Consider the following 22868-nt stretch of genomic DNA (forward strand, 5'->3'; position numbering starts at 1 on the left):
GGTTCTGCGGAGGCTCTGGGCAGGGGCGTCGCAAACCGGCTGCAGCGCGGGGCCGGGAGCACGGCACGGCACGGCACGGCACGGCTCGGCACGGCTCGGCTCGGCACCCTGCGGGGTCTGTGCGCCCCGGAGCCCGTCGGGGCGCCCCGCTTCGCTGCCGGCGCCGGGAGGGGAGCGGCCGCAGGAGGAAGGTGCGGGGGCCCGGGAGGGGAGGCGCCGGGGCGGGCTGTGATGTCAGCGGGGCTGGGCTCGGGCGGGCGGCGCCCCAGGCTCGCCCCGCGCTGCCGAGCTCCGGACAAGGTAGGGCGCGCCCCGGGGGAAGGAGCTGCCGGGCGCCCGGGACCCCCGCGACCCCCGCCCGGCTCCGCGGCCCCCGGCGCTGGGGAGGGGCAAAGAAACTGCGGCGTCCCGGGGGATCCCGGCGCTTCCGCGGCTTCCTCGTCCCGCAGCGCCGGGGGAGGAGGAGCCGGGGTCTGGCCGCGTCCCGGGCCGCTTTGCCCCGGGTCCGGCCGCTCCCCGCCCGGGCGATTGACCTGGGTGCCCGGGGGGTCTCTGGGGCGTGACCCCGCGCCCTGCAGTGCCAGGCGCTGGGCACAGGAACAGGAGCTGCCCCGGGGGCCGGGCGCTGGGCAGGGGAAGGGGCTTCTCTGGGCCCCTGGTTGGCCCCAATGTGACCCTCTGGGCTGAGCTGCTTCAAGCCATCCTGGCCCCGGTGGGGCTGCCGGGATGAGGAGGGCCGCGTGTCTGGGCTTTTGCACCCATTCAGAGAGTGTGTGGCCAGTAGGGATCCTGCACTCGGGCTCCGGCCTGGCCAGGGCCAGAGGGTTCCCCCATTCCCCCTGGACTGTAGGTTTATAACCCGCGGGATGGCCCCTGCCCCAAGGAATCTGCAATCCCGAGCCCCCGCCTGGCGGGCAGCGCCATGCCCAGGTTTGCAGAGTGCTCGCCACATCTGCCATGGCTTCTCCTGCCCGGTAGAAAGGGGCCAGGGCCGTGCCAGCTTTCCCCACCCACCCCCCTAAGCCGCCACGAAGGAGCCATTGCCATGCAGGGGGGGCTGCAGGGAAGGGGCTGAGCAGGAGGAGGCTTTGGGATGTTTGGCTGAGGGCGGCACAGTGGGCCAGGCAGGGGGCAGTGCAGCGAGGGGCAGAGGTTTGACCAGGGGGAACAGCGAGGCAGGGCAGAGGGGGAGACCCCTGCCTGAGCTGATGGGCCAGACTTTCCAGCCAGCAAAGCACCCCCAACCCAAATCCGGTGCCTACTGGCTGCTCCGCTCTGGCTCCAGGCGCAGCTGGTGCATCTGACCCCCAAGGGCTAATCCAGCTGGGATCAAACCTCCATCCTGGGCCCTCTGGCTCTGCTAAATCAAGAAGCCAAGCCAGCTGATTGGCCCTTGCAGGGGGAGCCAGCGGGACTGGGCCTGGTGCTCGGTGGCATGGGGGAGCACTGAAGGTGGGGGAACACTAATGGATCGGCTCCCTGTGGCCTGGATTTTTTTAGGGGTTCAGCCTCCCATGGGATTTCAGAGGCAGGTTTCTGTGTGTGATGCACTGGCCCAGGCGAAAACCACCCCCCAGGCCTCAAGTAACAAAGGCAATGCCAGCTTGTTTAACTTTTATATATGTAAAAAAACCAACCCTTCCTGGGCCATGCTGGGGCTTCGTCCGGTCCGGCTCCCTCGCCGCCAGGGCAGAAATCACCCCGAGTGCGTCGTGACTGGACCGCCAGTGTGGGCGCCTTCCTTCAGTGCTGGGAAGGCTGAGTCAGTCCATGGGAAATGGAACCCAGGAGTCCTGGCGCCCAGTCCTACCCGCCCCTCGGTTGGCTGACCCTCGGGGCGAGTTTCATGTTCTGTTTGGATTTGACGCTGTCTTTCCTGGAGCCTGGAACAATCCACTGGGAGAAACCAGCACTGCAGGTGTGCGGGCTGGCTGGGCCCGGTTTGTCCTGCCCCCAGCAATTCTCCTTAGACGGGAGAGGCCCCGTGCAGCTGTGCTCACCCAGCTCCAGCCATGTGCCAAAGGACACGTTTGCCCAAGAGCTCGAGCGGGCATTCCTGGTAAATAACGCGCGGCGGGGGGTTACAATCTGCCGCCAGAGTGATTGTTAATTAAGGAGAACAAACTAACTTCCTGCCGAGGTCTGAGCGGTGGCCAAACAATAACGTGCGATTTCCTAGCGCCTTTCCTCCCCCAGCACTGGCTATAGACAGGTTGTCTTCTGCCATGGAGATGCAGCCACCTCTGGGGTGGGGCGCAGCGGCTGTTTGGACAGTGCCCAGCAGAGAGGTGGTTTGCGGTCTGAGGGCAACGCCAGCACCATGCAGAGGGAAGAGTGCCCCCATTGGGCCGCCAGCCCCACTTCCGGCAGCTCCTGGCTGTTTCTTGGCCCTCCCTCGTCCAAGCACTGACCCAGCTCGGGAGGCCAAACGGGGGGGGACCCAAGGCTGGGTGGAAACTCCCCCCCGCCCCCACATGCTCATCCCTTCTATGGGTCAGGTAGGGGGACAGGGCAGCAGGGGGTCAGGCTTGTTGGATCCCTCTGACTGTGGCGAGGCAGGCGGGAGGGGGTGCAGGGTCCAGCTGACTTAACCCCTTCATGGGGGTTGCAGCCTAGAGTGGCCCATTGCTCTGGGGGTGGGGGAGGCCGATCAGGCTTCGCTGTGAAGTGAGGCGGGAGGCGCGTTTGCAGAGGGACCAGGATGAAACAAGAGCCTACCTTAGTCAAGGGGCCTTGGCGGCGCCCTGCCGGGTGTCATGAGTTTGGTGGGGGCTCGGGCCAGGGAGCCACGTCCCCTGCACTGGCAGCCTGAGGAGAGAGGCCGAGGGCCGAGTGGGCCGTGGAGACCCTGGACTAGCCTCCCTGTGAGGCTGGTCCCGGGGCGGGGGAGAGCCATATTCACCGCTGGCAGTGGGGGCGTCTCGGTGGCGCTCAGCTTGTGGCTGCGTGAAAGGGCCTCCCCACACCCTTCCCCAGCCAGCGTGGAGCTGGGATCAGGGCTCTTGAGCCCGCCCTGGAAACTCTGCGAGTCACTTAGAGCTGCCTTGGGGCTGCTGTAACCCCTGCAGGAGGCAGGCCAGGCCCTAGGCTTTGGGGAGTGCAGTGAGTGAGGGCTTTGCCCTGCCCCTGCCTAGGAACAAGGTCCCCCAGAGTCAGACACCAGGGTGATGGGCCCAGCACCAGCAGAAGCTCCGAAGGCTCTGGCCCCGGGTGCTGGCCCTGCAGGCGCCAGGGCAGGAGCATTTCCTTCATTCAAGCCTGCTGGTTCTACAGGCCTGAACTCCATGGGAACGCAGGGTGTTGGCCTGACAAGGGCAGGGAGTAACCGGCTCCTGGTTCCTTTGCTCTGCGGCGTTTGGATCTGGCTGGGGGCTGCGTCCGAGCCGATGGCTGGGCTGGTGGAGAAGCCGGGGAGATCAGACCCTCTTTCGCTTGGCTCAGCTGTTCCAGGAGGGGTTGGGGCAGCTGCCTTGTGTCCAGTGAGAGTGAGTTAAGATGGAGAGTTCCTGCCCTGGAGTCCTGGCACCCAGCCCCCTCCCCAGGCATTGGCCCCCACTCACCTCCCAGAGCTGGGGATAGGACCCAGGAGCCCTGGCTCCCAGCCGCCCTCGAGCTCAACCGCCTTCTCTGAAGCTTCTCCTTGTGCTGTCCCTTTAAGACTAGCCTGAGGGGGGACAACCTGACCTGACCCCCACCCCTCCCATCAGTCAGGTGGGGGCTGGCAGCTCAGCTGGAGCATGGGTGGGACCAGCCAACCCTCAGGCTCCTGGCAGTGGGGCCAGGCTGCCCCTGCCTGCCTGGGAAGTCCCATGCCTGTCTGGGACAAGTAGGGCTAAGCAGAGTGGGGGAGACAGCTGGATGTGAGGGGGGTTGTTCTGTGGGCCTGGGGCTAGTCCCAGAGCAGGACACTGAGCCATTCTCTTGAAATTCCCACCCCTCCTGCACGGTTGGTCGGCCCCCTGCTGAGTCCTGGACCATCCCCCCAGCCCAGTGCAGGCTTCACCCCCCCACCATTCCCCCCCAGCTCGGCTTCCCCAGCGCACCAATAGTCAGTAAGTCAGGGAGGTTGGATCCCATTAGGGGTTTAGCCATGAATCCCAGAGGGGGTGGGCGGGGAGCCTGCCAGCCTGGGCCAGCACCCCAGCGTTCCCATCCCCTGCCTCTGGCCAGCACTGGCTGGCAGGGAGCGCGGGCTGCTCCATGTGTTGGCACTGAACCAGGGAGCGTGGGCTCAGCTGGGCCAGGGGTGGGGGTTGGGGGGCAGGATGTGATGCTCTGAAGAGGGGCAGGCCCAGAGTGGGAGTCGAGACATCTGGGTTCTGTTCCGGGTGCTTATAGGCAAGTCCCTGCCCCTCTCTGCCTCAGTTTCCCCATCTGGAAAGCAGGGGCGATTCTGGGGAGGCTGTGAGGCTAAACTAACGACTCATGTTTACCAAGCACTTTGGGACCAGGACTAGGGGGCACCAGCAGAGCTGATGGGGGAAGCCCAGGGCTGGCCTAGCAGGGGGCTGCTGGTCAGGGTTGCTAAGAAAGGTCATTTCTCCCCCCGAACACCCTCGGCCGTGCACTCGCTTGCCTTGTGCAGCTCCCAGGTGCCGTGGCGCTTGCTGGGGGTGGGCAGCTAGAAGCACGTGGCAAGGGTGAGATGTGGTAGCGGGGGGAGCTGCCCCCTCCCAGGTTGGGGAGCTGCCGCCCCATGCGAAGGGGGGACGGGGGGGCTGTTGGCACGCCAGCCACCTTGCCAGAAATCGGCTGGTTGGTGTCAGTCGGGAAAACGAGTGTGAAATCTCCTCCATCCCGCTGGGATAAACTGTGCCCCCCCATGAGGAGTGATGGGGCTGGGCCTGGCATGGGCTGGCGAGGGGGGGGCCCCTGGTGTCCCAGGGAAGGAAGCAGCTATTTGAGCCCCCCCCCTCCCCAGCCGCTGCCCCACCCATGACAAAGGATCGTGGGGAGGGGCTTTTCCCGGGATCGCCTGGTCCCCGGCTTGTGGCTAGGGTGCCGAGGGGTGTCTGCCACCCGGGGTCGCTGGGAGCCAGGGGCTGAGGGGGACTGGCTGGACCATTGGTTGGGGGGCTGCTGGCGCAGCAGCGTGGGTCCCTGGTGTCCCCTCTCTTCTCCCTGGCCTGAGCCCGCGCGTGTGGCCAATTGCTGTCCCAGGAGTGGAGTCAGTCCTGCCGGGGGCCAGGCAGAGCCAAGCTGGGTCAGAGCCGAGGATTCTCCGCGTCGTGTGCTGGGCACGGCCAGACGATGGGGGCAGCAGGGCCGGGGCCCCTGCTCGGCCGTCCCCTGGGGATCACGGTGTTAAGCTTTGGCCTCCAACCCCGAACGGCGTCTCCTGGCATCTGGTTTCCATTTGCCGTGCTCGGCTGGTGGAGCCAGGGGCAGGCGGGGCTGAGCTAAATTTAGCGCTGCTGATGGAGTTAGCAGGACTCAGTAACCTCAGGATCACTGGGATGTGTCCAGGGCGGAGTCGGTGCCCTTCCCCCTGGCCTGGGGTGCCAGCCCTCCTCCGAACGGCTCAGGGAGAGCAGCGGGGATGGGAGCCAAGACTCCCAGGTCCTGTTCCTAGTTCTGGGATGGGAGTGGGGTCTAGTGGTTAGAGCAGGGGAGCTGGGAGCCAGGACTCCTGGGTTCTTTTCTCAGTAGTGCTGCTGGCTCACAGTGTGTTGTGACCACTATGTGCCTCAGTTTCCCTTCTATAAAGGGCAGGGGAGCAGGATCCTATCAGGGGCTGTAAGCACATCTGACAGGTGCTAGAGAAGGTTCATGGCGCCATTAACAACAGGGTTTTATTAGCTTTGCCGCTAAGTTTGTTCAATCAGATGCAGCGCCCGGCCCCTCCCCGGCACTGGGTGCACCCCTCAGCCTGGCTGTGGCTGCATCTGCCTTCCCTGCTCTGATTGATGCTGGGCTCAAAGCCCACAGTTTCCTCCCCACCCCTGTGTGATTACCCTGTGGAAGTCACTGCTGCAGGATCTTCTGGGAGCAAAGGGGGAAGTGAGTTGACAGAAAGGCCAGGCCCACTGTAGGAGCGAGGCTGGAATTCTCCCAGGGAGCTAGCAATCCTCATGCTCCAGGGCCCAGCCTGGTCCCCAGCTGGGGTCAGGCAGGAATTTCCCTCTGGTCACAAGTGGCTGCATTGCACAGCTCAGCTGCACCATCCCTTGACTGGGCTCCGTCTTTGAGGCCTGATCGGGCTGGGGGGTGTCAGCTGCTGCCAGTCAGAGGTGAGGGTGAAGCTGAGGACCCGCTAAACTCACCCCCTGGGGGTGGCATCGACAGCAACCTCCTTGAGAGGCATAGGGAAGCCCCATCATATCCCATAGCCCCCACCCCTCGGTGTGCAGCGGGGCCAACTCAGTGCCCCACTTCCCTGCAGGGCTGGGAGCTGCCAGGGGGTCGGTCCCGTGGGGTGGGGTGGAACGGCCCCCGAGCCAGAGCAGGGATGCAGGGGGCTGGCAGGGATGCAGGGAGCTGTTAAATTGATCCCCCGGGGGTTGTGGGGAGCGGGCTCCCAGCAAGACTCCCATTCAGCCGGGGGTGGGCGGGTAGCTAGCCAGGCCCCTGGGATCTCTGCAGCCATGGCGCGGGTGCCAGGAGCCGTTTGCCTGAACCACATTTCATGCCAGCACTCTCTGTTTCTTGCCTCCCCCTTTCCTTCCTGCCCCCCCCCCTCACCGGGGGGGTGTCCCTGGGGGCGGGCGCTGAGCAAAGCTGTGTTCGAATCCCAACCCCCTGCATGAAAGTGGGGGGGTGCTGAGCAGCTGCCTGCTCCCCATGGCTGGGCATGTACCTAGGCGGTGGGGGGCTGTGTGCAGGGCATGTGCATGGCTGGGCAGACCACGGGGGGGTGAGGTTTGTGTAGGGTGAGGGTGGTGTGCATGGGTGTCGGGGCGGGGGGTATGTTGGGGGACGTGGCACCAGTGCCCTGCCCCCACCCCTGGAGCCCCGGCTCGCCCTGTCCCAGCGGTTTGTTCCTCGCCCCGGGACAGCCCCACGTTTACCCTGAGAGGGAGTCATTTCTTGATGGGGGGATCCCTGTGGGCACCCCCCCTGCCCGCAATGCTCTAAAAATGGATCCACCGAAAGCAGAAGTCGTTCGTTAAGGGGCTTGGACTGGCTTTGTCATCTCCTCCGGCACTGGCCGCACCCGGAGCCAGCACAACAGGGTGGGAGGAGGGGGGCTCCTGGCCCTGCTGCCAGGCAGGGGCTGAACTGGGGGTTGGTTGGTCACATGTCTGGGATGAAAGGGGGCGGCTGGGAATTAGGCAAAATCAGAGCCCCCTCCCCGCCCCCCGATTCAGGGCCTTGTTGCTAACAGAACAGGGGTGGTGCCAGTCGGGGTACAAGAAGGTTGGCAGAGCTAACCACTGGCCCCCACTCCCCTCCCAGAGCTGGGGATAGAACCCAGGAGTCCTGCCCCTCGCCCTCCTTCATTTTCATTGTTCTGCGCGTTAGCCCCTCTGCTCATATTAGCTCAGCCTGGGGTCCCCCTCTCCCTAGCCAGTGCCCCCAGTTTTGCACCTTTCTCCAGCAGCTGGGCCGGTGCCCCTCACTCCCGACTCACAGCCCCTTGCTAGCCCGGCCCTGGGCTCCCCTCCAGCCATGCTAGTAGCCCCCGGCCCAACCTGGCTAAGGGGGTGAGTTACCGCCCCAGCTTCTCCTTGTGATGTCTTCACAAATGGTTGTATTGAGGGACTGATTTACTCTTGTTCTATAGCCCCTGTCATCCTGAAGGGCCACTTTTGGGGCAGGCCAGGGCTGGGAGAGCAGGGGCTGTGGGTCAGGATTGAGGGACACCGACAGAGCTTGGGGGGACCCAGGGCTGGGAGAGCAGGGGCTGTGGGTCAGGATTGAGGGACACCGACAGAGCTTGGGGGGACCCAGGGCTGGGAGAGCAGGGGCTGTGGGTCAGGATTGAGGGACACCGACAGAGCTTGGGGGGACCCAGGGCTGGGAGAGCAGGGGCTGTGGGTCAGGATTGAGGGACACCGACAGAGCTTGGGGGGACCCAGGGCTGGGAGAGCAGGGGCTGTGGGTCAGGATTGAGGGACACCGACAGAGCTTGGGGGGACCCAGGGCTGGGAGAGCAGGGGCTGCGGGTTGGGATTGAGGGGCACCATCCAAGCCGCTCTCTGGTCTCAGACTTGCTGTCCGGGCTGCGAGGGGGCTGGCGTCCAGGGGGGCCGTGCTTGGTATTAGCCCCATTAGAGTTAATGGGAGCAGCACGTCCTGTCCTCTCCCTGCCCCACAGAGACCTTGGAGCACTTCGTGCAGCCCGGCAGCTCCCAGGTGTGCGCCGAGATCTGGATTAATGTGAATAAATCATCGTAGTAATGGAGTGAGCCGAGGGCTTTGGCGGGCAGCGGATACTGGGAAAATACTGCTGCCGGGGAAGGAAACAGGGGGGCAGACATGCGATTCCAGCCCGGGAGCAGGGGGCCCCTGGCGTGAACAACCCCTCGCTCCCACTGGGCGGGCGGATCTCAAAGCACTCAGTGCTTTGTTATCCCCTGGTGGGGAAACTGAGGCACAGAGTGGGGAAGTCAGTGGAGAGTCTACGACATGGCTAGGAATGGGACCCAGGCATCCTGCACTAACCATTAGACCGCACGTCCCAGAGCTGGATGCAGTGGGGGCACAATACTAGTCAAGATCTGGGGGGTGGGGCTGGCGCAGCGGCCCCTCCCCCATGCTGCTCCCCCCCCCCCCCCCGGCATTGCTGTTGCTCTTGGACCCCAGCCGGTCCATACGCAGTTTGCAGCCCGCTCTGCCTAGCGCCCCAAGCCCCAGCCTATGCTGAGAGGAGCTTTGCCTGTTGCCAAGACCCACCTCTTTCCTGCCCCCCCAGTTCATGTCTCTGAATCAGACGATCTCCCCCCCATCCCCAATTCACAGCGGCAATTGGAGAAACAGGAACCTCCCCCTCCCCGCCCTCCAGCCATGACTTGGCACCATTAAATATTTAGCAGTGCCGGCAAAGTGGCCGCCTGCGGAGAGGTATAAAGCACTGGAACCAGCTGCCCATCGCTACCAGCTCCGTGCCAGGCTGCTGGGGCACGGGCCAGCCCATGCGCCTCCCAAGTGTCCCGCTCTAGACCCCCGCAGCGCTGGCAGGGGTGTCTGCGCTGGCAATGGGGCTGTTCTGGGGCAAATGGTGCCCCTGTCTGTTGGCCGGCGGCCAGCCCACCCCAGTCGGTAATTGGGTAATATCCCTTTAAGAGCCCCTGCCGCTGGGGGTCTCAGCGGTGGGTCCAGAAGAGGCACATAAGGACATCGAGTGGTGGTGGCCCCACTCCCACCCCCGACTGCCGTGGGTGCCAGCCCGGCCTCCTCCGCTGGGCTCCAGCCGCCCCAGAGCAGGGCCCCCCCGGGTTGGGATACCAGGGGAGGTTTGGGGGGCGCCGGGGGCTTGGCTGGCATTGCCTGGGGGCAGCGGTTGGTGCTTGGCTCCGCCGGGGAATGTGCTGGCTCAGCTAATCCGGGAGGGGCGCTGCCCGGGGACACCCCCCCTCGGTCGCTCTCGCCGGCACCTCGCCCGGGTCCGTCGCGCTCTGCATCCTCACTCCCCTGTTGGCTCCTTTTGTCTCTTTCCCCCCCCCCAGTCACCCCCCGGGAGTCTGTTTCTAACTGCCCCCCCCCGGCAGCCGCGGCCCAGAGGCCCCAGAACATCATGTCGGAGAGCAAGGATTGGGCCACCCTGAGCCCCGAGGAGTTCGCCCACCTGCAGAAGTACATTGACTGTGAGTGACCAGCTCCCCCCCCAGCCCTGCCCCCCCCCAGCCCCACTGGGGCAGGTGCCCAGCCCTGCCCCCCCCCAGCCCCACTGCCCCGGGGGTGGGGGGCTGCGGTAGGGAATCCCTGTGGGAACAGCCTGTGGCCCCCAGGGCATCGGGGCCCCAAGGAAAAGGGCCCCCCTGCCCCGTAACCAGTGAGCGCCACCCCCACAGACCGGGCTCCGCCTAGGGTGCGGGGCCGGTGGGGAGAGTTGCCACGGCTCTGGCAGGAGCAGGATCGGGCCCCAGGCGGGGGGGATGCAGCTGAGCTGGGCAGCTCCCTTCACCCAGCCATGCCAGCGTTAACCCCACCCACACCCCGCTGCGCGCTGGGGGGTTGGCCCCACTGGGACCCCCCATCAGGTTCCGCAGTGGGGGGTGGGGTCCCCTCTTTTGGGGATTTGCCCTGATACCAACGCTCCAGGCCTGCAGGGGGGGCCCATTTTCTGCCGGGGGGGAGGGCTGACCTGGCCCCCCGTCACAGCCTCACAGGTCGTGCCCCATAAGGCTAGGAAGCTTGGGGTGGCGGGGAGGGCGGTAGAGTGGCTGGATCTGCCCCCAGAGCAGGGCAGGGGCCACGGTGGCAGAACTGCAGCTCTCGCCCCCCCAGCAGGGGAGGGGGAGGGCGAGGGCTTGGCCCTGGGTCTGGGCAGTGTCTGCCCCAGGCCAGGGCTGCTCCCCACTCCCGGCTGGGGGGGACCCTGGGATCGTGACTCTCCCCATCTTCCCCCCCCACCCCCAGACAGCAGCAAGAAGGTCCAGGACGTTCTCCAGGAGTTCTACGGAGATGGCACCTTGGTGCAGCACCTGCAGGGAGACGTGAGTCCGCCCTGATGCCCCCCGTGCCCCACGGGGGTGGCCCAGTCTGTCCCTGGAGCCCCTCTGCTCTGAGCCGGGCCGGCCCCCTCCCTCCAGCTTGGAAGCGCCGAGCAGAAGCCCCCCCAGGCCCAGGATGCCCCCTAACTGCCCCCCCCTCTGCTGCCTCCCCCCAGTCCATCGACTTCGAAGGTTTCAAGCTGTTCATGAGGAGCTACCTGGAGGCCGAGGAGATCTCGGACGCGCTCTGCCAACACCTCTTCCTGTCCTTCCAGACCTCGCCTGGGAGGGCCCCGGGGGAGCAGCCGGGCCTCGGGGAGCAGCCAGGTAAGGGCACGCACCGGCCCCGCCTGCTCCGTCAGCCTGGCAGAGCCGGAGGACAGTCCCCATCAGATGCCGATTGTACGGGGTATATGACACACAGCGGAGCAGTTCTGATCCCAGGCAGTGGGGGGCAGTCACTAGCTAGCTTGCTGCAGTGGCCAGAGCTGGACTGATGGGGGGGGGGCAACATGGGGCACAGGCTGCCTGGGGCTAGGGGACTGCAGCTCATACTGGGCGGGGGGCTGCAGAGGGTCCCCCATTTCCCGTTGCTGCTTACCACTTCCCGCCCCCTCCCACCCCTGCTGGCAGCTGAAGCCGAGGAGTGAATGGGCCTTGGGGCCTGATCTCCTGGGTCCCTGCTGTGTGGGGCAGGGGGGCTGCAGGATCCAGTGCGGGCTCTGTCTCTTTGCAGCCAGCGGCCTGGTCTGTGTCAACGACGTCTCCTGCTACTTCTCGCTGCTGGAGGGGGGGCGCCCTGAGGACAAGCTGGAGTGTGAGTCTGGGGGTGGGAACGCTGCGGGGGGGGCTGTCCCACCCACCCCAGCCCCATGGAGAGGTGACAAGGACAGGGCAGCTCTCGGGCTCAGACCTGAGTTGGGTTCCTAATGGGGCAAGGGCTGGGGGGGGAGCCACAGCGGGGGGTGTCAGGGTCCCCGGGCGATGCTCTGGGACTGCTCCCCAGGAAGCCAGGCAGGACTCTGGGGGGTCTCCTCTCGGGGAGCAGCCTGTCTGCAGGACACACAGCTCCCCCGGCTCCACCTTCCTGGGTCTGACCTCGGAGCCTTCAGCCTCCTCTGCCCCTCTGTGGGCTTCCCACAGCCTGTCCGCCCAGGCGGGGTCCTGGGGGGAGCAGAGGGTCCTGCCCCCCAACTCCGCAGTCAGACGGGACTCTCAGCCAGCCAGTAACACAGAAGGTTTATTAGACGACAGGAACATGGTCTAACACAGAGCTTGCAGGAGCAGAGAACAGGACCCCTCAGCTGGGTCCATTTTGGGGGGCCGTGAGCCAGACAACCACGTCTGCCCTTCACTCCTCGTCCCCGCCAGCCCCAAACCTGAAACTCCCTCCAGCCCCCCCTCCTCTGGGCTTTGTCCCTGTCCCGGGCCAGGAGGTCACCGGATTCCTTTGTTCTCCAACCCTTTAGCTCTCACCTGGCAGGGGGGAAGGGCCCAGGCCATCAGGTGCCAGGAAACAGGGTGTCGGCCATTCTCTGTGTCCAGACCCCTGCACACACCTGCCCTCTAGGGCTCTGCAGTGATCATACACCCTTATCCCACCCGCTAGAGACTTAAGAACTGCATAGGGGAAACTGAGGCACCCCCACACCATTCAGAGGAAACATTAAGAACAGTCCCACTTCGTCACAGGAGGCTCGTGGGAGACCTTTGGGGTTAGAGGTCTTTCCCCAGAGGGGTGGAGGCTGACAGGCTGTGCTAGGATGTGGGTTGGATGGGGGCTGGCATAGGGTGGGGGTGGGGGGGCCATGGAGGTCTGGGCCTGGCTGGGGTCCCCCCACTGACTCCGCTTTCTCCCCCCCCCCCAGTCACCTTTAAGCTCTATGATAAGGATGGGAACGGCCTGCTGGACAGCTCGGTGAGTGCCGTGGGGGGACCACAGCCCCCCATTACTGTCCCCTTCACCCTAGTGCCCCCCACTGCCCGCTCTGAGCACCTGGGTCCTGCAGAACCCGCCACACTGTGCCTGGCAGAGGCTGGGAGCAGCCCCCCCCATCTCTATGCCCCCGCTGGGTCCGGCCCTGCAACAAAGGGAGGCCTTTGTGCCCCCCCCCCAGGGATCCACAGGTGCTTCCAGCCTCAGGGCTGAGCAAGGGGTCCATCCCTGGGGGGCTGTCTCCCCCCCTCCCATGGGCCAGTACTGACCCACTCTGCCCTCCCCGGGCCGATTACTGACCCGTTCTGCCAGCCCTGCCACCCCCCATGGGCCAGTACTGACCCACTCTGCCCCCCCCCGGGCCGATTACTGACCCGTTCTGCCAGCCCTGCCCCCCCCCATGGGCCGGTACTGACCCGCTCTCTTCTCCCCGCTCCGGGCCCCCCAGGAGGTGGATCGGATCATCACCCAGATGATGCGAGTGGCCGAGTACCTGGACTGGGACGTCACGGAGCTCAAACCTGTGAGTACCGTGCTGGGGCCGTGGGGTGCGTGGGGCTGCCCTGGCCCTGCCCCCTCTTGCCTGGAGGGGCACCAGCCCACGGGCACTGCAGGGGACAGTGTGTGCTGGGGGGGCTGCCCTGAGCCCGTGGGGAGGGAGGGGGTGCAGGGCTGGGGGTGAAGTGGCTGCAGATGGGGAGTCCCGTGCCCCTGCCGTGGAGAGTGGGGGGGAGATAGGGCCCTTGGAGGGGGTGCTGTTGGGTGGGGGCTCACCCAGCCCCTCTGGAGCCCCTGAGCCATGTCCCTGCCCCCCCCCCCCAGATCCTGCAGGAGATGATGAGGGAGATCGACTACGATGACAGCGGGACGGTGTCGCTGGCCGAGTGGCTGCGTGGGGGGGTCACCACCATCCCCCTCCTGGTGCTGCTGGGCCTGGAAGTGGTGAGTCCCGGGGGGCGGGGGGGGCGACACAGAGAGGGGCGACCCCAGGGGGGCGAGGGGGGCAATCCCTGGGGGTGGCAGAAATGCTCTGAGCCGTGTGGGAATTCGACCCCCTCCAACGATGGGGATCCCCGTTGGGCAAGGTGGAAAGCAGCCAGGGGCATGACGGGCGGGGCCGGGGCGGGAAGCTCCCTACCCCCACCCCGATCCTTCCTGTGGGCCTGGGACCCCCCACGAGCCCTGATTTCCCCCCCCGCCCCCCGGCGGCCCAACCAGTGGTAACCGCGAGTGGGTAACGGCCCACAGGTGAGCCCCACGCCCCTCGGGGAGAAGCTCTGTGTAGCCCAGCCCCACCCCACCCCGCCGACTCCCGCCCCAGCCCCCCCAGGGACCCCCCCGGACTCTCTCTCGTCTCTCCCCGCAGAACATGAAGGACGACGGGCAGCACATGTGGTGTCTGAAGCACTTTAACCGGCCCGTCTACTGCACCGTCTGCGAGACCCTGCTGCTCGGCCTGCGCAAGCAGGGCCTGGCCTGCACCTGTGAGTGCCCCGGCCCCCCCCGCCGGCCCCCTCCCTCTGCCCCCCCCGACACGGGCCCTCCCCCCGCCGGCCCCCTCCCTCTGCCGCCCCCCCCCGACACGGGCAGGGGCCCTCCCCCCGCCGGCCCCCTCCCTCTGCCGCCCCCCCCCCGACACGGGCCCGGGCCCCCCCCCGACATGGGCATGGCCCCACCTCTGTGCCCCTCCCCCAACACGGGCCTGGCTAGGGGAGGGGGATCCCCCCCACCTCCGCCCCCCTGGAGAAATGGGCACCAGCCAGGGAAGGGCACCCAGGGGGCGCTGTGAGTTGTGTGGGGCTGGTGGGGCCCAGCCTGGGGTGACCCCACCCACCTCTCATTCAGCCAATGACACACCAGCAAATCAGCATTGTGTCATCAGCTCAAACTGCCATTGGCTGGCCTAACCCCCGCCCTTTTCCCTCCATTCAGATGTGATTGGCTGGCCCACTCGAAGCCCCGCCAATCATTGAGGGGGGATTGGGGCGGGGCTAGAGGAGGAGCTAAGCCCCGCCCCTGCCCAACTTGTGCCCCGCCTCCCTGGTCACTAACCTGCTGGCGTGTCTTTTCTCCCTCCAGTCTGCAAGTTCACGGCCCACGAGCGCTGTGCCCGCCGGGCGCCCCTCAGCTGCATCAGCACCTACGCCAAGTCCCGCAAGGACACCAGCGTGAGTGGGGGGCAGGGGACCCCCCATGTCTGTCTGGCCACGTCCCAGCGCGACGGCCCCCGGTCCCCAGAACCATCCTCCCCACCCAAGTACCTCCCACGTGCTCGCTAGCCCCATTGTACAGACGGGGAAACTGAGGCACAGAGTGCGGCAGGGACTTGCCGCTGATGGGCTGACAGACTCTGGGATTAGAACCCAGGAGTCCTGACTCACAGCCCTCCCCTCACCACCCTCCCAGCGCTGAGGAGAGAACCCAGGCATCCTGGCTCCCAGCCCCCCATAGCCCCTGGCTCTAACTCACTCAACCCCACTCCCCTCCCAGAGCCGGGAGAGAACCCAGGCATCCTGGCTCCCAGCCCCTGCTGGGCGATGGGAGCGCTCACTGCCCCCCCCGCCCCCCCGCAGGCGCAGAGCCACGTGTGGGTGAAGGGCGGCTGCGAGGCCAGCAAGTGCGACAAGTGTCAGAAGAAGATCAAGAGTTTCCAGAGCCTGACGGGGCTGCATTGCGTCTGGTGCCACCTCAAGGTGGGTGCAGGCCCCCCCCTCCCGCCCCCCCCGGTGCTCCTGCCAGGCACTGGAGGCTGGGGGGCAGCTTCAGGGGAGGTGGGGCCAGGAGCGTGTGCTGGGCTAACCCCCCGTCCCCCCCAGATCCACGAGGAGTGCCAGCCCAGCGTGCCCCCGACCTGCGACTGTGGGGCCCTGCGGGACCACATCCTGCCCCCTTCGGCCATCTACCCCGTCGTGCTGGTGAGTGAGCCTGTCATGGGGTCCCCGGGCGATGCTCTGGAACTGCTCCCCATGAAGCCGGTCAGGACTCGGGGCAGTCGCCTTCCTGGGAGCAGCCTGTCTGCAGGACACACAGCTCACACAGCTTCCACCTCCCTGGGTCTGACCTCGGAGCCTCCAGCCTCCTCTGCCCCTCCGTGTGCTTCCCCCAGCAAGTCCGCCCAGGCGGGGTCCTGGGGCAGCCAGAGGGTCCTGCCCCCCAACTCCGCAGTCAGACGGGACTCTCAGCCAGCCAGTAACACAGAAGGTTTATTAGACGACAGGAACATGGTCTAACACAGAGCTTGTAGGTGCAGAGAACAGGACCCCTCAGCCAGGTCCATTTTGGGGGGGCAGTGAGCCAGACAACCCCGTCTACACTTCACTCTATGTCCCAGCCAGCCCCAAACTGAAACTCCCTCCAGCCCCTCCTCCCCTGGGCTTTGTTCCTGTCCCGGGCCAGGAGATCACCGGATTCCTTTGTTCTCCAACCCTTCAGCTCTCACCTTGGGGGGGGGGGGGGGGAGGGCCCAGGGCATCAGTTGCCAGGAAACAGGGTGTCGGCCATTCTCTGTGTCCAGACTCCTGCACACACCTGCCCTCTAGGGCTCTGCAATGATCATACACCCTTATCCCACCCCCTAGAGACTTAAGAACTGCCTAGGGGAAACTGAGGCACCCCCACACTACTCAGAGGAAACATTAAGAACAGTCCCACTTCGTCACAGAGCCCCCGCCGGGCGTATGGACCAGCCTGGATCCCCTGGCTAGGGCTTTATGGACCAGTCCAGGTGCCTTTGGGAGGCCTGCCAGGCTGGGGAGTTCCCTGGCCCCACACTGGGGAGAGACCAGAGGCCACCAGCAAGGGGCTCTGTGCCCCATTGGGCTTTGAACCCAAAGGAGCAGCTCCGCCCCTTGAGCCCCACGGAGCCCTGGGGGCTGTTGGTTCCTCTCCCAGGGCTCTGGGCCCCTGCCCCCAGGTGACGCCCTGGCTCTGGGTTCCAGGAGAGGCAGAACAGCCAGAAGAGCGACGGCGGGACCCCGGTGGAGGAGATGCCGCAGCCCTGCACCACGCCCGAGGGCCAGGCGCTGCGGGTGAGTGGGGGGCGACGCCCCAACGGCGCTGCTCTTCGACTGGCACCTGCGGGACGCGGCCACTGGGGGGCAACGAGAGCCCAGTGACCCGAGCAGCCAGGTCGCTTGGCCCAGTAGGGGGCAGCAGCATGTCGGGGGGGCTGGGAGGGTGGGAGCTGGCTGGGGGCCCTTGGGACGCTGCGGGGGGAGGCAGGGCCCCGGGCGGGGGTGGGGCCGGGATTTTGAAAAATGAGGGCGTTTATCCCTGCCCAGAATGAGGTAACAACCCCCCCCCCACCACCCCTCTCCCCAGGGCTCCCCCCCCCTTCACCCTGGTCCATACACACAGAGGGCTCTCGCTATTGGCTCATACAGGGCCAGTGGCTCCCTCTGGTGGCAGATGGTGACCATGCAACTTGGCCACAGCAGCCGCCTCCCCTGAGCAGGTGCTGCTGGACAGAGGGTTTGGTGAACCGTCTGCAGGTGCAGACGCCAGGACGTGCACTTCTTCCCACGCCCGCTGTGGCCCCAGCAGGCCCAGGCTTTGCCTTGCCCAGCCCCTCGGCACGAGCCGCGGAGCCGCGCTCCGGCCCTGCAGCGGCCGCCGTGGGCGGTCATTTCCTGGAACCCGTCTGCGGTTTGCTGCGCCCGTGACTCTCCCGTGTCTCACCCTCTCGTTTCCCCTTTCCCGTGCTCTGTAGATCGTCCCCATCCCCGACACCCACCCCCTGCTGGTCTTCGTCAACCCCAAGAGCGGCGGGAAACAGGGGGAGAGGTAAGGGGGGGGGGTCAAGCCGAGGGGGCTCTTGGGAGCCAGAACTCCTGGGTTCTATTTCTGGCAGGGCGAGATGTGTGGGGTCTAATGGTTAGACATGGGGCGGGGCCGGGGGAGGCAGGGCTCCTGGGTTCTGTTCCTGACTCTGGAAGGGGAGTAGGGTCTACTGGGTCTGTGCAGAGAACAGGGAGCCAGGACTCCTGGGTTCTCTTCCCAGTTCTCTGTGTGACCTTGGGCAAGTCTCTGTCTGTGCCTCAGTTTCCCCACCTAATATGACGGGTGGAGGGGTTTGGGAGGGTTGTTCCAAGGTTGCCAGGCAACAGTCTCATTATCGTGATGTCATTGCTCCACCCTGGTCTAAGGGATATGCCCCTGGACAGCCCCCCCCACCTCCCTCCCCATGATCTAGACTGTGTCGGGGGGGGGGTGTCCATGGCGATGCCTGGTGTGGGTTCTCGCTCCTGACGCCCCCCCCTCGTCTCCACGACCAGGGTGCTCCGGAAGCTCCAGTATCTCCTCAACCCGCGGCAGGTTTACAACCTGATGAAGGGAGGCCCGGCCCCCGGGTGAGTGAGAATTCAGGGGCCCCGGGGCCCTTCACTGGGGGTCTCGGCCCTGCCCCCTAGTGGACTCTTGCCCACATTGCAACACCACGGGGCAGCTCCACGGCATGAATGGGAGGGGGGTCAAAGGGCATCGGCCGAGGGAGGGGAGTCGGGGAGCCCAGGGCTGGGGTAACAGGGGGCTGCGGGTCGGGAGTGAGGGGCACCGGCAGGGCTGTCGGGGAGCCCAGGGCTGGGGTACCAGGGGGCTGTGGGTCGGGAGTGAGGGGCACCGGCAGGGAGCCCAGGGCAGGTCAGGGGGTAACTAACCCTTGGGGAGGATCTGGCAGTGAATGGGGTGCGGGAATCCGGGCCCCGGCGCTGACCCAGCTCCGTGTCTCTGTTCGCAGGCTGAACTTTTTCCGGGACGTGCCGGATTTCCGGATCCTGGTGTGCGGCGGGGACGGCACCGTGGGGTGGATCCTGGACGCCATCGGTAGGTGGAAGCTGGAGGGGGGGAGGGGCAGGAAACGGGGCCCGATTCTTGGCCCGGGCTGGGGCAGGAGCCACTTGGACCCTGCCCTTGGAGGGCCAAGGAGCCCGCCCCCCCGCCGACCGTCCCTCTGTCCTTGCAGATAAAGCCAACCTGCCCGGGCGCCCCGCGGTGGCCGTGCTCCCGCTGGGCACCGGCAACGACCTGGCACGATGCCTGCGCTGGGGAGGAGGTGAGTGACGCCCGGGGGAGAGCTGGGCCCGGGGGTCTCCCTAGCCTGGCACCCGCCCCCCAGGAGACTAACGGGCGCGGCCTGCCTAGCTACCCCCCGCTCAGGCCTATGGCCCCATCCAGCCAGGTGCCCCCCTGCCCATCTCTGCCCCCAGCCCCGCTTAGGGAGAGGCGGGGGGGGTGCCTGGCACTGTCCCCTCCCGCTGAGGCCGTGCCCCTGCCCCCAGGCTACGACGGGGAGAACCTGCGAAAGATCCTGAAGGACATCGAGAGCAGCAGCATCCTGCCCATGGACCGGTGGCTGGTGCAGGTGACCCCCGAGAACCCCGCGGAGAAGGGGGACCCCGTCCCCTACGAGATCATCAACAACTACTTCTCCATCGGCGTGGTACGGCCGGGGGTGGCTGTGGGGTCTGAGCCCTGGCACTGAGGGGGGGGAGGAGGGTGGCTAGAGCCCAGTATGGGGGGTGCGGTTGTGGGGGGCAGGATGGAGCCCCCAGGATGCGATGGGACTTCTCCCTGTCCCATGCTCCACATGCAGGAGCCTGGCTCGGTGTCACTCCCGTCTGGCCAGCATAGGAACCGCGGGGGGGGGGGCTGCTACCCCCCCCCCCCCGTTATCCGCGCTGGGCTCTGACTGCGTCTGTCTCGTCTCCAGGATGCCTCCATCGCTCACCGCTTCCACCTCATGAGGGAGAAGTACCCTGAGAAATTCAACAGCAGGTGTGTGGGGCCGGGGGGGAGACGACGAGGGCAGGCTGGCGGGTAGGGGGTGGGCGAGGCAGGTGGGCATGGCAGGGGCTGGGCTGCCAGCCACGCTGTGACCTCGGGGGTTCCCGGAGGCACGGGGGCCCTGGCCTCCCGTGTGGATCCCGGCTGGGGCGCAGGGAAGCTCGGAGCGGCTGATCCAGCCCTTGGGGAGCCCGTGGGAGGCGGCGACTCTGGGTCCATGGCCTGGGCCTCGCCCATCGCACTGGTGACTCCCTGAGACGCCCCCCCCACCCAGCGGAGATGGGCCGGGAGCCAAAGCCAGCACCCTGCCCCCATGGCACCCCCTGCTGGGACGGCAACAGCCGGGCGCTCCCCCTGCCCCCCCCGCCAGTGCCCTGCCTGCCCCCACGACACCCCCTTCTGGGACGGCAACAGCCGGGCGCTCCCCCCCGCCAGTGCCCTGCCCGCCCCCCCTCCCGGTGCCCCCTGGTGTGGTGTGGTTTGTTCAGTTTTCCACCCGTGGGTTGTGGGGCTGTTTCCTCTCCAGGATGAAGAACAAACTCTGGTATTTAGAATTCGCCACGTCCGAGACCATCTTCGCCACCTGCAAAAAGCTCAAGGAATATCTGACCATTGAGGTGAGGGACGGAGCCCAGCGCTGCCCCCCGCCCCCTGCCCCACGCATGCCCAGGGCCCCCAGCCATCGCCCCCTGCTGGCAGAGCCCAGGGCTGGAGCATGAATTCTCTGCCTGGCCTGCAGGACGAGCACCGGGTGGCCTCTCTGGGGTGGGAGCTGGTTTACGCAGGTCCCCAGTTGGTAACGAGGGCTCTGCCCCCCCAGTGCTGCGGGCAACCCCTGGACCTGAGTGGAGCCCTCTCGGGGGTCGCTGTCCTCAACATTCCCAGCATGCACGGCGGCTCCAACCTCTGGGGCGAGACCAAGAAGCCGCTGGGCGAGGCCCGGAACAGGGCCACGGGGAGCCAGCCCGAGGCCGTCACCGACCCGGAGACGCTCAAGACCTGCGTGCAAGGTGTGGCGCTGGGGGGGCGGGGCCTGCATGCAATGGGCGGGGCCAGGAGTGCTGTGGGGGGCAGGTAGTCATCCCGTGGGTGGAATTGGGGGCGGGGCCTCGGGTGGAGCAGAGGTGGGGCCTTTTCTGCCTTGGCCCCTCCCACTAAGTGGAGCTATTAGAGCCCCGCCTCCTTAAAGGCACAGCACCCTATTGGGGGGCTGGGTCCATGAGGCGCTCCCCAGAGCAGGGGCCCACCTGCCACCCCCTGGCCCACGGAGCTGGTTGGGAGGGGGGGAGCCGGGTGTGGGGGCTGGGCTCACTCATCCCCTGGCCCTGGCCCCCCGGCAGCATGGGGGGGCCAGCACTGACGGCCCCTCCCTCCCCCCAGACCTGAGCGACAAGCGGCTGGAAGTGGTGGGGCTGGAGGGCGTGATCGAGATGGGGCAGATCTACACCGGGCTGAAGAGCGCAGGCAAGCGGCTGGCCAAGTGCTCGGAGATCACGCTGCGGTGAGAGCCGGGGGGGCACCGGGGGCAGAGGGGGTGAGGTTCCCTGGGGGCAGTCAGCCCCCATGATCTTACGGGAGGCAGGCTTGGCCCTGGGACCCGCGCGCGGTGGGGAAGGTCCCAGCCCCCTGCGGTGGGCAGGCTTGGCCCTGGGACCCGCCGCACGGTGGGGAAGGTCCCAGCCCCCTGCGGTGGGCAGGCTTGGCCCTGGGACCCGCCGCGCGGTGGGGAAGGTCCCAGCCCCCTGCGGTGGGCAGGCTTGGCCCTGGGACCCGCCGCGCGGTGGGGAAGGTCCCAGCCCCCTGCGGTGGGCAGGCTTGGCCCTGGGACCCGCCGCGCGGTGGGCAGGGTTGGCGGGGGGGGGGGGGGGGGCTCTGTGGGGCTGTCTCACACCGGGGTCTCCGCAGGACCCTGAAGTGCCTGCCCATGCAGATCGACGGGGAGCCCTGGATGCAGCCGCCCTGCACGGTAAGGAGCCGTATGGGGGTCCCCCCCCCCGCACTCCCCTGAGCCAGCAGTGGAGATCCGAGCCCCCTGCAGCTTTCCCAGCCCCCGCGAGAGGCCTCAATAGACCCCCCCCCGCCCCACCCTGCCCATCCGTCTTGGGGCGCGGAGGAAGCCGGGGCCGCCTGGTGTTGGGAGGGGGGCTGGGGGCCAGGGCAGTCAGCTCCGCTACCTACCCCGGGCAGAAAGGGGCCCATTTGGAGTGGGGGCGGCACCCGGGTGCCCCTCGCCTGCTGGTCGCATGGGGCCAGGGCTAGCAGGTGTTGGGGCGGTTCGGAGCCATGGGGCTGGGGTGCTGGCAGCCACGCGCCCCCCCCCATAGGCAGGAGGTGCCGTGGAGGGGTAGGTGCATTACTAGGGAACCTGCAGGGTGGGGGTTGTGTGGCTGGAGCTGGGGGAGGGGACGCTTCCCTGCCCACACCAGAAACCCCCCCCCTCCCCCCCACGTGTCCTTCCTCCCCCCAGCGTGTCCTTCCTCCCCCCACTCTCTCTCTCTCTCTCTCTTTTAGATCAGGATCACGCACAAGAACCAGGCGCCCATGCTCTTGGGCCCGCCCCCCCGCTCCTCCAGCTTCTTCGGCATCAAGAAGGGACCCCATGAGTCCTAGGGGGCATAGCTGGGGGCCAAGGATGCCCCCCCCGGCCCGGCCACCTTGGCTCTGAGCGGGGAACAGCCCAACTCCAGGGGCGCTGGTGGGTTTGGTTCCTGCCCCGCCCCCCCGGTGCAGCCTGGATGTCCCGTGTAGACCATCGCGTCATTTGGGGGGTGGGTGTCACGCCTGTGGGCCCCTTCCCTGCCCAGGCCCCCCTGCCTGCTGGCCGCCGTAGCGAGCGGGGGGCGGGCGGGAGGCCTTGGTCTAATCCCCCACCCCCGCTGCTGAGAGTCCTGGCCCCCACTGCCCACCCCCTCTTGGGTGTTTCTGCCCCATGGTGGGGAGGAAGGGGGCATCTGTATCTGCCCCTCCTGTGCATCTCTGGCCCCGGCGGGTGGGGTGGGAAGCAGCGTGCTGGGCCCCTGCGTACCCTACATTCCAGCCCCCCTATTTATTGCCCCCACAGTCCAAACTCCCACCCCCCCTTGAGATTTCAAGTGCCTCGTCTTACTAATAAAGGTTGGAGGCTTTTGTTCTCCCCCCCGCCCCATCGTGGTTGCTGTTCTGGGCACAGACACCCGCCCACCCGGCCCGGGCCTCAGGCGATGGGCCATGGTTTGGACCCACCCGTCCTGCTGCCCATTCCCTGGGGTCAGAGGCAGCGCCATTCAGGGGCAGGGCGAAGGGGGAGGGGGCTGGGCTCTAGGGCTCAGAGCACAGTGTCACAGGACACCTGGGTTCCTACTCCCAGTTCTGGGGGGAGGCGAGGTCTGCACAAGGTTCCAGGACGCCTGGGTTCTATTCTAGTGATTAGGCACATCCCTGCCCCCTGCTGGAGGTGAGTGCGGAGCTAGACCTATAAGGCGGGGTGGGGGGGAGCTGACTCCTGACTATCCCATGCCCCCCCCCCCCTGCACAGCCAGCCCTGCCCCCCCAGGATTCACCCAGCACCTTCCCTGGCA

General features: G+C 66.9%; 1 protein-coding gene across 2 annotated transcripts; it reads left to right on the forward strand.

Annotated features, from left to right (window-relative positions):
* On the forward strand, positions 1-22456 carry DGKA (diacylglycerol kinase alpha). Of its 2 annotated transcripts, none has more exons than XM_078849479.1 (24): positions 1-191; positions 9609-9746; positions 10522-10598; positions 10772-10922; positions 11332-11412; positions 12464-12513; positions 12980-13054; positions 13354-13473; positions 13898-14015; positions 14611-14699; positions 15105-15224; positions 15348-15446; positions 16470-16559; positions 17240-17313; positions 17805-17879; positions 18266-18351; positions 18491-18580; positions 18807-18967; positions 19238-19302; positions 19838-19928; positions 20132-20321; positions 20692-20812; positions 21217-21277; positions 21823-22456. In XM_078849479.1, the coding sequence occupies exons 2-24, from the start codon at positions 9677-9679 to the stop codon at positions 21919-21921; spliced, it is 2253 nt and encodes a 750-aa protein (XP_078705605.1). In that variant the 5' UTR covers positions 1-191; positions 9609-9676; the 3' UTR covers positions 21922-22456. The 2 variants fall into 2 exon arrangements, with proteins under 2 accessions (XP_078705605.1, XP_078705604.1); XM_078849478.1 differs by lacking the exon at positions 1-191 and adding an exon at positions 210-300.
* Positions 22457-22868: the final 412 nt, after the last annotated feature.

This window comes from Lepidochelys kempii, chromosome 20 (genome assembly GCF_965140285.1).
Source record: "Lepidochelys kempii isolate rLepKem1 chromosome 20, rLepKem1.hap1, whole genome shotgun sequence".
NCBI classification, from domain to species: Eukaryota; Metazoa; Chordata; order Testudines; family Cheloniidae; genus Lepidochelys; species Lepidochelys kempii.

Excerpts from the sequence above, each read along its gene's own strand:
- DGKA (XM_078849479.1), top strand. The coding sequence starts at position 9,677 with ATGTCGGAGAGCAAGGATTGGGCCACCCTGAGCCCCGAGGAGTTCGCC. Across the intron at positions 9,747-10,521 it reads CCTGCAGAAGTACATTGACT|ACAGCAGCAAGAAGGTCCAG; the intron begins GTGAGTGACCAG and ends CCCCACCCCCAG. Across the intron at positions 14,700-15,104 it reads AGTCCCGCAAGGACACCAGC|GCGCAGAGCCACGTGTGGGT; the intron begins GTGAGTGGGGGG and ends GCCCCCCCGCAG.